The sequence below is a fragment of the Mus musculus genome, chromosome 13 (assembly GCF_000001635.26).
Source record: "Mus musculus strain C57BL/6J chromosome 13, GRCm38.p6 C57BL/6J".
Classification (NCBI taxonomy): domain Eukaryota; kingdom Metazoa; phylum Chordata; class Mammalia; order Rodentia; family Muridae; genus Mus; species Mus musculus.
This window is the reverse complement of record NC_000079.6, coordinates 15,548,204-15,564,035: the sequence shown is the minus strand read 5'-3', so window position 1 is coordinate 15,564,035 and position 15,832 is coordinate 15,548,204. Positions and strand designations below refer to the sequence as shown.

General features: G+C 42.9%; 1 protein-coding gene across 2 annotated transcripts in view; it reads right to left on the bottom strand.

Moving 5' to 3' along the window:
- The window catches only part of Gli3 (GLI-Kruppel family member GLI3), a 266,304-nt gene that overhangs the window by 165,991 nt on the left and 84,481 nt on the right, over positions 1-15,832 (bottom strand). For both annotated transcript variants that reach the window (NM_008130.3, XM_006516552.3), the window contains exon 3: positions 15,394-15,636. In NM_008130.3, the coding sequence (NP_032156.2) occupies positions 15,394-15,636 (243 nt within the window). The remainder of the gene's footprint in view (positions 1-15,393; positions 15,637-15,832) is intronic.

The following is a 15,832-nucleotide window of genomic DNA, read 5'->3' as shown; positions in this document are numbered from 1 at the left end:
AGTACTGAAAAGAGAGGAAGATAGTGATAAAAAAAATTAAAGGTGAACTTTCATATTATAGAGTGGAAAAATGTAAGAAATGCTCAAAGTTGACAAGTTGGGAAATAATTATAAAGTGCTACTGTGGTTGTCTATCAAAAGGACAAAACAGGAATGACAGACAAGTCTCCCTAGGGCTAAGGTGAGAGGATGTAGGATGATGGGTCACTACAGCTATCCATCTCAGGTCTATAACTACTTACAGCTTATTGAAATGAGCCCTGGTCATCTATAAATTATAATTTAATTGTTTTGAGGTTTTATTTTATGTGTACAACTACCTGAGTGTCTGTGCACCATATGCATGCAGTGCCCACAGAGTTCAGACTCGGGCACTGACTTCCCTGGAACTGGAGTTACAGAGGTTTGTAAGGCACCCATGGGTGCTGGCAATCCCTCCTAGTCCTCAAAACAGCCAGTGCTCTTAACCACTGAGCCTTCTCTCTAGTCTCTAATTAAATGGAAATATAATAAAGTATCAAACTATTAAAAAAAAGTTTAGTTTTTTTCTCTGTTGGAATCTTTCTTTTAAAAATCATATTTACAGACACACACACACACACACACACACACACACACACACACACACACACGAAGCTTAGTTGCTTCTTCAGTTCTGTTCCAGAGGGAAGCCTTCTCTTTCATCTGACACAGACCTCCTTCTCTGGAATATTACTTGGGGGCAAAAGTACAGTGAACTCTCATTACAGCTCATTAAGTGGATTAGAGGCCACAGCCTCTGAGTTTCTTTTCTACTCTTGAAACTCAGAAAAACTATCTGTTTCTATATCAGTGAACAGAGGTGATGCAGTAGGGACTGGTGGGCTCTATAGAACTAAGTCAAGATTGGAAGGAGATCCTAAGAGATGTTTCAACACGAGATGAGCCCCAAACACCAGCAATCCTTGCACCCTGTCCTGATGAGGCTGTCTCACATCACCAACTCCACTGTTCGTAGCACTATCATTCCCAGTATAAAAACTTCCCCAATACTTCAAAACACTGAAGGTTTCCTTGAGTACTGAGTCTTAAAAAGAAATACCCTTTTGTAGGAAGGTTTAAAGAATCGTTTTTGAAAACACAACCAGTAGAGCCAGTAAGATGGGAGAGTGGATAAAGATGCCTACTGCCAAGTCTAAAGACTGGAGCCCACCCCCAAGAAAACACATGGAGGAAGGACAGCATTGACTCCAGTGTGTCCCTTGACACACAGATAAATAAATGTAGTTAAAACTTCACTTAAGAACATAAATAAGATACAAAACCACACTTGATCTGTTTTAAGGGAAAGAAGAAAAGCTCTGAGTCTCTGGCCTGTTGCTGCTTCTCTGCGGGGCAGGCTCTTTGGCAAAGGGAGGCTGGCATTCAGACAGAGCTAGGGACTCCAGGAGAAGTAAAGATGCTCCCTTGGTCCTCAATACAGTCAGCTCACAAGAAAGGACATGGCGTACCCAGAGGACAGCCATCCGCTCTACTGCCAAGTTCATTAACTCAGAAGAACAATCCAAGCACCGCACTTCTCAATCTGGATGTGGCCTCGCACATAAGCACACCAAGTCACCTCAACTCTAGGGTCAAGTACAGCGGAGCTGGCTCGTACCAACACCACATTTTTACTCTGCAGGACAACTGAGAACAAGGGCAAGTCACCGCCTTATCACCCAGCTCTAAGTGATGAAGCTTGGAACTGGAATCTTAATGCTAAACACAAACCAGCAAAAGAATGTACGCCTTCAGGCAGTGGCTCTCAACCTGTGGATCATAACAACCTTTGTGGGTCAAGTGACCCTTTCACGGGGCTCTTGTCTCCTAAGACCATCTCGCATTCAGATATTTATATTACAACTCATAACAATAGCAAAATTGTAACTATGAAGTAGAAACAAAAATAACTTTATGGTTGGGATCACCACAACACGAGAAACTGTATTTGAAGGTGGAAGCATTATGAAGGTTAAGAACCACTGACTCACATCACCAACATTATGAAGGTTAAGAACCACTGACTTAGAGACACACACACACTTAGTGGCTCATTATGCAAGAAAACGCAGCAAGAGCATGGCTTCAAAAATCCAAGGCTGCACTGTTACCAAAAGAAAATGATTAGAAGAAAACAATAAGCACAGAATAGTCCATTAGAGGAGAATTCCAAAAAGGAAATGTGAGGTTCCTAGACACTTTTTCTCTGGAGAGGTGTCTTTGTTAGGTTGCCATTGCTATAATAAAACACGATGACAAAAACAATTTGGGCAGGAAATGATTTACATTTCATTTAACTGACCATCTCTGAGGGAAGGCATATCAGCAACTCACAGCCAGAACCAGGAGGCAGAAACTGATGCAGAGGCTATGAAAGAATGTGGCTTACTCACTCATGCAGGCTTGCTCAGACTGCTTTCATATGGCACCCAAGACCATCAATCCAGAGACTGTACAGTGCACAATGAGCTGGACCTTTCCACACTAATCACTTACAAGATAATGCCTTGCAGGTTTGCTTATAGCTTGATCTTATGGCGCTTATGGAACGATTTTTTTTTTACCTGAGGTCCCCCCATTCTCAGATGACACAATATCAAGTGGAAAAACAAAACAAAACAAAACAAAACAAAACCAGCCAGCAGAGAAGGGGCAGGCAATGTGAAGAGGGACCACTCACCTCTACCTTGGCTGGGCAACTCCAAACCCATTAGTCTGACCACTATGTCTCTAGGCTTAACAAGACCACAGTGCTGCCCATATGAAACAGTAACTTCAAGCAGCCAAGCATACAAAGGAAAGCCTAGTGTTAGTGACCTAAACCTGAATGTCATATGCCCAACAATCTGTTACCACTATAAGACATACAAAGGTATAGAAAAAAAAATACATTGTTAACAGCTTTGGTGAAAAAACAAAACCAAGAAATAAAATTGTACTATGGGTAATCAGAAGGTAGGAACAGAAGAAAAGAAAGAAAGAAAGAAAGAAAGAAAGAAAGAGAGAGAGAGAGAGAGAGAGAGAGAGAGAGAGAGAGAGAGAGAGAAGGGAGGGAGGGAGGGAGGGAGGGAGGGAGGGAGGGAGGGAGGGAGGGAGGGAGGGAGGGAGGGAAACAAAAACTAATCACTTCTGTCCTTATTGGATTTTAGGGACATGTACTATGTGCCAACCAGGCATCCAAAGGATGTAGAGGTTTGACTAATCGGGTAAGGGACAGAAGGAATCAGCAGTGATAAAGAATAGCTGCACACTGTTAATGTCACCATAGGAAGGCCCTGAAGGGTTACTGTGGAGCAAAGAGCCAGCACACTGAAATACTAGCAAGGATCAAGATGAACTCATGCAAAGTCTGCCCTCAAACGTCTAAAATTCAGGGGAACATTTCAGATTGCATTCAGAACTCCTCATAAATTAATGATCGTCAGACACGAAAGCTAATAACAGCTGGAACAGATCAAGCAGAAAGAAAGCGGGCCCTGGCATGTGTGCTACGTGAATTTCTTAGAGTCCATAAATTTGATATTTGGAGGGAAATGTTAATTAGGAGAAATTTCATACTGGATTTAATTTTGCCATGGAGCCAAAGCGAAGTTGTAAAAATCCCCCTTGGAATCAGAAATCACCCTCATCAGACCTGAGCCTTTCATCTCACCAGTTCAAACCTGTCGATATGTGACTTCATTGTTTTCGTGTGTTGTTTCATACTTTCTCTCCCGAAAATATAAAACCAAGAGCTGAATGTAGAGATCAATTAATGGGGGGAGGGAGGCAGAAACATATCTAAGGCGTCCATCCCTCTGCTTTCTCTTAAAAGCTTGTAATCGTTTTTTCATAGTTTGGAGACTTCTTTGGCTAAAGGTTGCTCAGGGGATCACAGTCGCTCTGCACGTCTCGACGCCGTTCACTTTCCTTACCTTGCAGACACAGAAGGGGCATTGTTATAGCATGTGTCTGGATTACACAGAACCGAATCTAGCTCTGTAAGTCTCTGGAACGCAACTTTAGACACATGGACACTAACAGCTCATGGATACATTTAATGCAAACAGCAGCCCTAGCTGCAGGTCCCTGAATAAGCAGAAGATGCCAGAGGCTTCCTCAGTTGGCGCCACAATTTTTTTCCACTCAGTGTCTTTCTCCAGTGACTGGTCAGGAGTTGCCATGTCTGGCTTCAGCCTGTATAGGTTTTGTCATAAGCTTTGTCATCCACATTGTCTTTTTCATCTTTTCTCATAAATTACCCTTCTGGTCCCTCAATCATTTATCTGAGATGCCAAAGTCAAGAAACAATGAAGTGTCCTGTCCATCTTAGTGAGACCACTGGACATTTAGGTGTCCCCTACTTTGTAACCCTCCAAATAAAAACCCCAAGTATTTAGCTAAAGTTGGTACATTGTCCCTTACATTTCCTCCCCTGCTGATGCAGGGAAAGGTTGCTGCCCTACGAAAAGCCACTGAGAAGGGCAGATTAAGCGTCACTGAGTGACCTTGATGTTACCTGTGGCTCTATGTACAGAAAATGTATAAAGAACACCAGTTATTGTGCCATTTGTTGATATAGCAAAGTCCCTAATACATTGTCACTGTTCTTTAGAACTGGAGGTCAAATAATAGGAGATCTTTGGTCCAAAGAGGCCCTGTGTTCCCAGTGCTACTACTGTAGCATCAAGAGAAACCAGTAAAAGAGCACAATTGGGGGAACAAAGTAGAAAAGCCATGCACCCAGGACCTCCCTCCTTCAGCCCAAACCCCAGGCCTGGAGCTCAGCTTCAGGAGGTCTACCTGACCCTCAATTTCTTCAAGGTAAAATGAGTTTCTATACAAACAAACAAGCAAACAAACAAAAGTTGTTTAGTGAGGTCCTCAGAACAACGATTAGCCAAGTAAGTACTTCACACAGGCGCCTACTGTGATTGCTAATGGAGCACGAAGAGAACCCAGAGCCTTCCTATAATTAAGTTATATGTAACCTCACTTTCTTTGAGAAAGTATTAATTAACTAGAAGTTCCTCATGATCCTCCACATCATACCCACTTGAACACAAAGGTAAAAATGACCAAAATTAGGGATGAAGAGATGACTCAGCTGCAAAGAAGTCACACCTACTTCTCCTGCAGAGGACTTGAGTTTGGCGCCCCATGCCATGCCCTGAAATTCAGTCCAGAGAATGTGATTACTTCTCTGGACTGCACAGCTACCACATTTGCATGCGTGAGCTCACATACACACACACATCAAAACATAAATTAAGATATTTTGGTGGTGACGGGGGTGGGGGTGGGGGGTAAGAATGACCAGAACCAGCCGCCCAAACACTAGGATGGAGCCAAATAACAAAAAGAACCACAAGCCTCTTCATCCTAGTGTTGCACCCAGACAGCACCCCAAAAACACCTGCACCCCAAGTCTACATAAAGCACTGTCATTACTCCATACTACGGCCTTAAGACAGACAAAGTTTCTAAGTGTCCTCTAGTTAGTCAGTCTGACACAGTGCCCATCAGAACTGGCCCTTGCATAGATTTGGACCATCTTTGAAATTGCCAGTTATTAATCACAAGTGAAGAACCTCAGATTTTAAGTAAAACTGGGTTCACACCTTATAAAACAGGCAACTTTTTCAGCTCCCATGGGCTTTGATATCCTCATCTATCAAAAGAGAAGTCTTGACAACATCTCATGAAATACGTAAATTTAGAAGTTCAAGGGTAGAGGCTATGTTATAAAATGTTTTTCGGGGAGTGGGGCTCCATGTCTGGGCCACAGTGTCTGAGGAGGGAGCCTCCTAGGTGGGCAGCTACATTAGCCTGCTAGGTATGCACTCTTTCTACATTCTACCCACCCCTTGCCAGATGAACCGAACCTCCCACTTGTCTCCGCAGACCATCCCACTTCATGGCCAGGACCACACTTGTCCCTTCTTAGCACACTTGTCCCTTCTTAGACTATCACTTCAACTTTGTGGCTTCTGGTTCCTGAGCAGGGTGCCCCCCACATCCACACTCCCACACCCACCCACCCACCCACCCACCCACCCCCACACACACATTCACAGCAGCAGCAACAACAGCAACAGCACCCATCACACATCTCCAGCTGCACCATCCACAGGGGACCATCTGTTGTTCCTTCTTGAGGTCTCTGGTATTCGGTATGTGTCTCCTCTCAGCAGCTTTGGGAGCAAGGACATGATATGGCAAATACTCTCACAGTGTCCCCATCCTGGACAGTGTCTCACTCACAGCAGACTCTCAAAAAACTTAGTTTTTGAAATGAGGAAAATTTTCAAGTGCTATATGCTTGCACAGGTCGTGTCAATGTAGTCAACTAGGGGTACTGGGTCCTAGAAAGGAATCTGAGAAAGGTGTTTCAAACTGCTTTGTCTCTAGGTAATCAATTTACAGTAATGTAATAGATACATAATGCTATCAAAATATCAATGACAAAGGGGACTATATAAAAAAGCATCCCCGCTGGGCGTGGTAGCGCACGCCTTTAATCCCAGCACTTGGGAGGCAGAGGCAGGTGGATTTCTGAGTTCGAGGCCAGCCTGGTCTAAAAACTGAGTTCCAGGACAGCCAGGGCTACAAGAGAAACCCTGTCTCGAAAAACCAAAAAATAAAAACTAAAAAAAAAGATATATAAAAATCATCCCCTAGATGTCTTTTTGGGGGGCAGGGGGAGGAGCTGCATATTAGATAAGTAGGCTTTGTACAGGGTTGAAATGATCAATCCACATAGTCCAGAAGGTCTCCTGGAGGAAATGACAATATAACAGTCTTGTGGCAAAGAGGTTAGAAGAGTAGTCTAGAGAGAAAGGAACATTTGCAAAGGCCTAGAGACCAAAGGAAGTTCTAACACATGGGGGCCTGGAAAGAAGCCTTTGTGGCTAAAGGAATTTTAGTAGTGGGGAGGGGAAAAAGAGAGTCAGAGTTGGAAGGGATCATAGTCCTTCTGGTAGGAAATCAGGCCACAAGAAAACCACCATATTATGCACTTCCCTTCTAGGCCCTGAGAACTGGAGGATGGGAGTGGAGTGGAGGGTGGGGGAGAGCATTCTTAACAAAGGGGAGAAACAGAAACGAGGAGAGGAGCCTGAAATCCTGCCCAATTTGAAAGTAGAATTAGCCCAAGAAGGCAAGTCAAAAGAAGAGGGGCTGTTTGTTTCTCTGCACCCCTATGTACACTTCTCTGCTTCTCTTTATATTTCCTAGGAAACAGGCTCCTCCTTCAATTCCACCCTCCAGTCAGAGTACAATCAGCATGTAGATTTGGGTCCCCCCAGTGGACAAGGTAAACACCCGCTCCCTAGAGTGGGCTCCCACTGACCAGTACAATGTCTGCTGATTAGAACCAAGACCCCCACAGGGAGGCCAGTGTCTCCTCCTCCAGGGTTCCAGCATCTCCCATCAGATTATTTTAGGCCAGGGGGATTGAAGGCTCATTCCACTAATGTGAGTCTTTGTTCTTCTTTTCTCTGACATTTTGGCTACCGAATCCCCCAGCTTCATCTCCCAGCCATTGCTGGCACCATCTCCAGCTGAACAAAGGTCCTCCCTACAGTTTTTCTGGCTTGACTGTCCTATGCTAACTCGGGAGCTTCCCAGTCAAACAAACACAATGGTTTGAGTTTTCTCATTGTGAAAATGAGATTCTGAAGGTAAAAACTGTCTTCATGCAGAATACTTAGTTCTTTAGAAAAGCGAGCACATGATTTCCCATGTCTGGGACTTGTAATTTGGGTTCAATACACTGTGATTATTGGGGTCATCTAGTACATACAAGAGCAACAGTTGGAGAACAAGGGAAAGTGCCACTATGTTGTCTTCATATGAAAATATAAAATGCTGCCAGAAGTGGGAGTGAGCAGTCAGCCAGGCAAGTCCCAGAAGGTAAGCTGTGGGATTGGGGGACTAGGTAAATCCTCAAAGCAGGGTAAATGCAAGTCTCTAAGGCAGAGAAACTCCCGATTTGCAATATCCAAGTTACCCAGAGGTTTGTTAATTCACAAAAGCCATGTATCGAGAGTCTTTGGGATCAGCCTGGATTTGAGGCTGAGCAGACAGCTCCTCAAGACATCGGTTTGTCAACATCTCTCCCATGGTGAATCCACCCTCTGCCCAAAAGATTTCTTTAGCTCCCCCTTGGATAGCACGCTTTCTGTGGCCTCCTAGCCAGTGAGAATGTCCCTTGATCTAGATTTGTCTTTCCTCCGGTCTTTGCCTTAGAATTGCATGGCTTTTACCTCCTTCAGAAAGTTTTCTGGGCTGAGGACTGATACCCAGAGGAAGCTAAAGAAACCTTTGTGGGCAGAGGGTGGCTTCATCTTGGGAGAGACAAGGACAGAGAGATGTTGATAAAACAATGTCCAGAGGAGCTATGTGTCTCACATACTCCTGAAGGACACCAAACTGTCTTTCCCTCAAGGCCTTCTCAGTGACTTTGTCTGCTGGTCTCCATGATCCACAGAATCAGGGGACTGCTCTTTTTGTTCAGTGTTTTGCAGCACTTGGGCCATTCAGTAAGTACATGCTCACTTAACAAATGACAGACACAGTCAAAAGGCTGGACAGTCAAATCCATCAATAAGAAAAAAATTTTCTTCTCTTTGTTCTAGGATGAGGACATTCATCTGAAATAGAGGCCAGTGGGAAATTTCAGTCCCCCCCAAAAAAGGATGGCTCTAGGAAGGTGGAAAAGATCTTATTTACTGGAGACCAAAACAAAGCCCAAATAACTGAGAAAGTATGATACAAGGACCTAAACTGTTATCAGGCCACCAGGACTGCAATAAAAGACTGAATTTTGTTACTCTGTATTAATCTAAACTATGAAAAGGCAGAAGAGAGAAAATGGAGCCCTTTCATGGAGAAGTGTGAGGACTCAGCACAGATTTATAGACACAAGATCAAGAAAGCCAAAGCAGGATGGGAGACACGGCTTTCAAGAGACATCAAAGGTAACATTCTTTAATTATACAAGAAAAAGGAGGAGGGCCATGGATAATGTTGCTTCCATTAGAAGCTGGAAATGGGCAGGAGTCATTGTTTTCATGCTTCAATCCAAGGTTAGAAAGAAGGTAGATAAACAGAAGGACTGGAGGGAAAGGACCCTAGGAGAGGGCTGTTTGGGCTGGTGTCAAATTAAGAAGGATGTAAAAAAATCACGTGACAATTTTAGAAAACTGTATTCCTGCTCCTGAGCTAAGCTGTGATGGGAGGTCTCATTAACATCGACTTCACACACACCGGACAAGGATCACTAGGGACATTATTACCAAAATCGAGAATTACTGTGGTTACTGAAGAAAAGGGCAAGCAGCACTATGCTTCCCTCGGCTTCAGAAAAAACACCCACAGTCCCATCTTGCATGAGTGTCACGTCAACTAAGACAGGCGGCTCTCCTGTGCTAGTTGCACAGTATTAAAAAGGCTTTCATATACCTTCTGTGTATAACCTGTCAACTAATTCCAAAGGTCTACAAATCATCTTTCATGGGAATCCCAGCAACGTTATAACTCTATATAGAAGGGGCTGTACAGCACATAAGGACTAACCCTAAGATAACAACAGAAGGAAATACATCTCTTCCAGTTTCCACACAGTAACCTCTGTCGGGCACTTAACAGTCCCTGACTATACTCCCTGCTACGGTAGAATAGCGGCCTTCTCCCCAGCCTTCCCCAAAAAATCTGGTGAACATAAAAGCCAAGCACAGCCTTTGACCTGATCACATTATTCCAAAAGAGATGTGGCTTCAGTGGAATGACAACCAAAGGGAAAGCAGTAACAATGTGTTTAACTAGAAGACTCCCATGGCTCTTAGGTGTCCAGGATAGGAAGGCATTTTGGCAGACAGTACCTGATAGAATCATGTCTAGCTGCTCTAGGAGAATCACGCACATGAGCAGAACCAGAAGGCAGAGAGGATCAGAGTCAAGGTCCAAGGGAGCCAGTGCTGACTGATGTGAAGGGATGTAACTTGGAGGTGTGGGAGGGGTTAACCATCTTATAGGCTAACTGATTTCCTCAAAAAACATGGCTTCCTTTTCTTTCTTTTTCTCATCTGTGTGGCTTTCTAGTAAGTTATCTTGCCAAAATCTATAGCTAGAGTTAATCATAATCATAATTTAGAGCATTTCTTCAAATGCTACCGTTATTTTCTTAGTTACCTGGTCCACCTCTCACTCACCATCTCTCACTCAACCTTCCTTAGAAAAAGCTCAAAGTCAGAATGCTAGACTTACCCCCACTTCCTTCATGTTTTAGACACCTTGTAAGGTAGCTATGAATGTAGCTGTAAGACTCCACAGCAATGGGTCATTGTTTCTACCCTGGGTCCCTGCAAGCAAGAATCAGTGTAACATTGAACTTTTGAGAAGAGATATGAAAAGCAGTGTCTTAAAGCTCATAAATAGCAGATATGCAAGGGTTTGGAGACTCTTTCTGTCAGCCTCACTCCTCCCCTCCCCACACAGCTAGGAAGCAAGATAGTCAGCAGAGCACCCCCAGAGAAGACCCCGCATCAGCCCCTCTACTTAAACAATCTAACATTCAGTAGGGAAAGCAAACACCCTTCCTAGCTCATCAGCAGTTCTCCAAGGAGGAAAAGACAATCGAGATGAGGCTGGAACTATGTGCTCAGGGAACTGTCACTACCTTTGCAGTTCGGTCAACACCAAACTGTTCATTTGTGCCTTGTAGGCATTTTTATCTCTACAGTCTCAAGATGACAACTGCAAAGTAGAAGGAATGTGAGCAGGTGCACCTATTAAATATGTAAAATATGGATCCTCTCCCCCTCAGTCACAAGATGTATTTCTAAGGCTGTGGAAAGTCAGCTAACACAAAGACGGACAGGTAAGAAAAAAAACAAACAAAGCAAAACACTTTGCATGTGCTTTTTAAAAAAATTTTTTTTAAGCACACAAGACTACAAGTGGGCTCAGCACAATAGCTTTCTACAGAAAATAAATGCAAGCCAATTAAAAATTCCATTTCTTTTCTTTAAGCTAATTCCTCAGGTTTTGCTAATTAGCAACTAATAGTTCTGTCATTTGAGCTGGATAACATAAGGGAGAATACCAGTGGTGTGTTTTCAATCAAAGCATTTGCATGCAAGAATGCATCATATTTTCCATGAAGAATTACTATTTGGGAGCGGTGGGGGGGGGGTACAGGAAAAACAAGCAGGCTGTGCATAACTATAAAACTATGATGGAGACCTGAACTTCTGAAAGAGAAGGAATCTTTCAGCTCCATTAAAAAAGAAAAAAACGAGACCTTCTATGACATGCTCAGTGACTCCAACAAATTTCACACACACAGAACCCTACAGAGACAGCTACAACACTACACCCTGGGAAGTGAGAAGGAAGACAGTGAGACACATGTTTTTGGTAAAAGGGAAGAGAATAAAAGTTAGTGTCACTCAGGGTAGAAAGAATGCTTGAACTATTATGTCACCTGCCTTTCCAGGTTTATAAAACAATAAATGTACGGCACTAAATGAAAGCAGCGGGTGATGGTGACTTGAAATATCTGGCTACAGATGGAGCAGCAGGAGAGAAACTTTGCTCAGCAATCCTTGGGGGCAAGAGATGGAGTCTCTTAGCCTGACTCTGGTATAAGCAGATAGGATCCCTAAATCTGCCACCCCCCTCAAGGTAGCCCAAACTATAACATGCGAATGATACTGTGGCCAAGAGGCTGTTAGCACCATATCATGTCTGAGCCATGCAACTTGCATGCTTGTTCTCTTGCCCTGATATACAGCCCATCTACAGCTACCCTTCATGAGAGAACACCCCACCCCTCCCCACCGTGTGGATTTTATTCCAAACACATGTTGGGAATGTTTGAAGTGCCCGCTATCCCTAGGCTTTCTTCTTTCTTTTCTTTTCATATTTTTTAAGTCAAACCCACAAACTCTAAAATACTTTGAATTCTGCCTAACTATAGTTTGTTGAGGATGAAGTACTGCATACCCATTATAATAAGATCTTATGCAATAAAAATTTTACATATGTCCTTCAGAAGGGAAAAAGATGTTTTGGGTTTTTCCCCCGTTGCTTGTCTTACAGGAAACCTACCCACACTTTAGAAATACAAAATTAGTATATATAGAAGCACAAATTAGGCATTTTGAGAAGTCTACATTTTCCAACCATGGAGAATCGAAGGAATTACTGACATTGGACTCATGGAGACTTTTCTATCCAACTGTCTCAAAGAGCTGGCAAACACAGGAGAGAGGCCTGAATAGCCTACAGAGAGGCTACTGAGCACCGAGTTCTAAAGGCCTGCCATGCACGTGGGCTTGGACAGCACTGCAGGAGACAGCTTTACCCACAGAAACAGAAGTGGGATAAAAGTTTATGCCTCTTTCAAATACATTTTTTAAATTCTTAGGACATTTATTACCTTTAGCTCACATTAGTCATTAGCTTTGCCTGGATAATTAAGTCCATGTGAGGTATGCAGATTTGATCATAAACACATTAAAAAAAATAAAAACACTTGGTATAACTAGAAGATTAAATAACCAAACAGGGTTCTAGAAAAATAAGGTCATATCCCGTCTGGTATAAGCTTGGCTTAGAATAGTTTAATTATTGTGTATCAACAAATAATACTGTACTTTTTTCTGTACTTTTACTTGCTACATAAATTTAAAATGTTATAATCTCTAGAGAAAACCTTTACTGACAAAGAAGAGAAAAGCAAGCGTAAAGGAGGGTTCAATGGGAAAGACTGCCTTTAGAGAAGTCACAGGCATGGTCCCTGACCCTCCTTGCTCCTACTTAGAGCCCACTCATTTTCTAATCTCTGTCTATAGGCAGAGGTGTCTGGGTCTGTCAGGAAAACAAGACAAAACAAAATGTGCCCTGTCTCAGAAATGGCTTGGCTCGAGGAGCAACATGATGATGGTGGAGGGAGAGGAGAAACAAAAGGAAGCACAGAAAGAAGAGCAGAAGTTTTCATAATCGGAGGCACTGAGCATGCGCTGGGGTTTAGTAAGACATCACGTCATCCACTCAACTGCAGAAGAACCCTAAGGCACAGATAGTCACACCACTGCACATAGTTGAGAGCAAAAAAAAAAAAAAAAAAAGATTCTTGAGAGTCAACACACTGAGTCAAGGTCACGGGGCTAGTCAGTGAAGCACTGTAATCGGAAGCCAGTCTGTTCAGTTTTCTAGGCTTTCTGCACATAGCTATCTACACAATGTCCCCAAGGTAGGGAAAACATTTGGGGGTGGGGGACTCAACACTGACTTGCCGAGGGGCTCCAGCTCAAGACTGGAAGGTTACTTCTACATTCACTTGTATAGTAACGTAGGAAAATCACAAGAATAACCAACTTACAAGTACAATATCTTCAAACTAGAAAGCAATAAATAAGTCTAAACCATAATATTTGATCTCCAGGCAGTGTTCGTTAACATTATTTTGGTGAACCAGCAAATGGGTCACACAGACCACTGGGTGAGAACAGGGGTTCCAGTGACGGGAAAGCCAGTCCCTCAAAGGATGGAGAGACGCCTGGGTGGGAAACCGTTAAAACAAAGGACGCAAGAACAAGCTGCAAACTGGATAGAAAGTTAACGGTTCCACTACCATCAGCCAATAGAAAGAAGTGCTCATCAGCTGTCTGGACTAATTAAACACCTCACTAATTAGTGGGCATTGGAAAAAACAAAACAAAACATCGCTGTGATGGGAAAAGCTTGTGTTCACACAGAAATACAAAACACTGGGAGGAGCTTGTGGGCAGCTTAAACAGCACAGTGAGTGTACTTAACATGCGGATATATAAACCCAGGTGGGGACTCTATAGGAATCCCTACTGTTTCTGCATGAATGATACTCAAAAGAGACCACAAATAAAAACACAACTAAAGACTTCAAAATGTGACCAGAGTAAAACATCCTACCAACACTATTTTAAATCTTCCTTCCTAAAAGTCAAGAAAAAACAAAATGAAGTAAGCCTGAAAGGAGGAAGGAAGAATAGTTGTCCAAACCCCTCTGTCTTTGTTTCTGCTTCAACAGACACCTTTTCAATAATGGGACCAATGGGAATTTTTTTTTCAAGAAAAGCAATTAACTTTTTAAAAGCCAACCACTGCCCCTCCCCAAAATCCAAACAATCGTATTTTCATGCTTCTGACAAAAACTGTCCTTTCTACTTAGAAACTATTGCATAGCCATATTTTCCACCAACATATTCTGGTGGGAGAAGCAGTTGCTGGAACTTAAGGTTGCTTCGAGGCGCTTTGATCTGAGGAGTGAGTGAGCCTTCCCCTTGCTTGCAGCCAACTAATGAAGGGATGAAATTAGCTTTTATCCTGGGCACTTTCTTGAGCAAAATAACACGCTCTAATCAGCTGTCCTCACTAATCAGTCATCTGGATAATGACCTTTTGCCTTAAAACACTAAAATTTCTGAACGATGTGGGAAAAGGGAAACACACCAGTCTCTTTCTCTGGAGCTCAATGGATCATCTGGAACTGGAGGCAGGAAGGTTAAATGGCGAGCCTATTTCCTGGCAAGGTGATAAATCTGTAATCAGGAGCTTCCAGCTTTGCCACCTCAACATGACTTTCATTACTCCAGAGCCAAATTATATTCTTAAACCAGAAACAGGCCTGAGGTAAACTCAACCCGTATGGATTTACCTTATAGGCTGCCTTTGAAAAGAACTGTCCTAGACTTATACTCCAAGAGGCCTGCTTAATTTCTTTAATTCAGTTAGGACTAGAAAGGCGACTTCCAGTGTCTCTGGCAGGCTCATAAGGAGAGTTGGGCTCACAATAAAAACTTCCATAGTAACAAATTTAGCACTGAATTCTTAAAATTAGTTTGTTTCCACAAATCACTAAGCATTGGAATACCCAAAACTATTACACACACACACACACACACACACACACAAAACATTAAAAATGAGAGGAACTGCCATCAAAGGCTTTAATGTAGCCCCCTTAACAGTTTCCCACCCTCAACCCCATCTTCTCAAACAGCATCCCTGCATAGATAAAGCATATTGGTTCAAACTCCAGCAAATATCTATAAGGATTCATAACAAAATCATCCCCCTAAATCCCCACACCCTGAAAAACATAAAATTGCTTAGAGTACAAGAAACTGTTGCTCTCTAAACGGTATGGATGAGAATCAAAAGTAGGAAAAAATGCAAAATTAAACTTACTTTTTATAAATGTAGAATTGATAATTCATACATTAGATTCATGTGCAAGTATGGGTGCGCTCGCACATGCGCACACGCACAGACACACACACACCATATACACACCCCTCACCCCATGTCTCTCAGAAAATGTGCTAATTGGCAGGAAGTACTTACGGTAGTGAGGCTCCATGTAGCCATTCCGGGGATCCATGGCAAACACAGTCCCACGGTAAGGGAGAGAGGGCTCCGCCAGATGTGGTAGAGAGCCATGGATCTCTTTCTTGATCAGCGAGGCCCTCTCATCACTAGACGTCGAGGGCTCCTCACTGATTTTGTTGAGACCCTGCACACTCTGAGGCTGCATAGTGATTGCGTTTCTTCTCTCTCGGTGATAGATCTGTCCAGGACTTTCATCCTCTATAGAAAGAAGGAAAATGAAAGACTTTAGAATCTTCTTTAAGGAGCAATAAAAAAGTCATCAATATAGTTCTCCCTGTAGTTCTCTCTGTAGGGAAGAAACCTCCTTTGTCCTTCATGACTACCTTGTAAATTCATACCTGTGGCGGGATACTTGCAAAACAAAGTTGTCTATGAATGGTGGCCAATATTATAC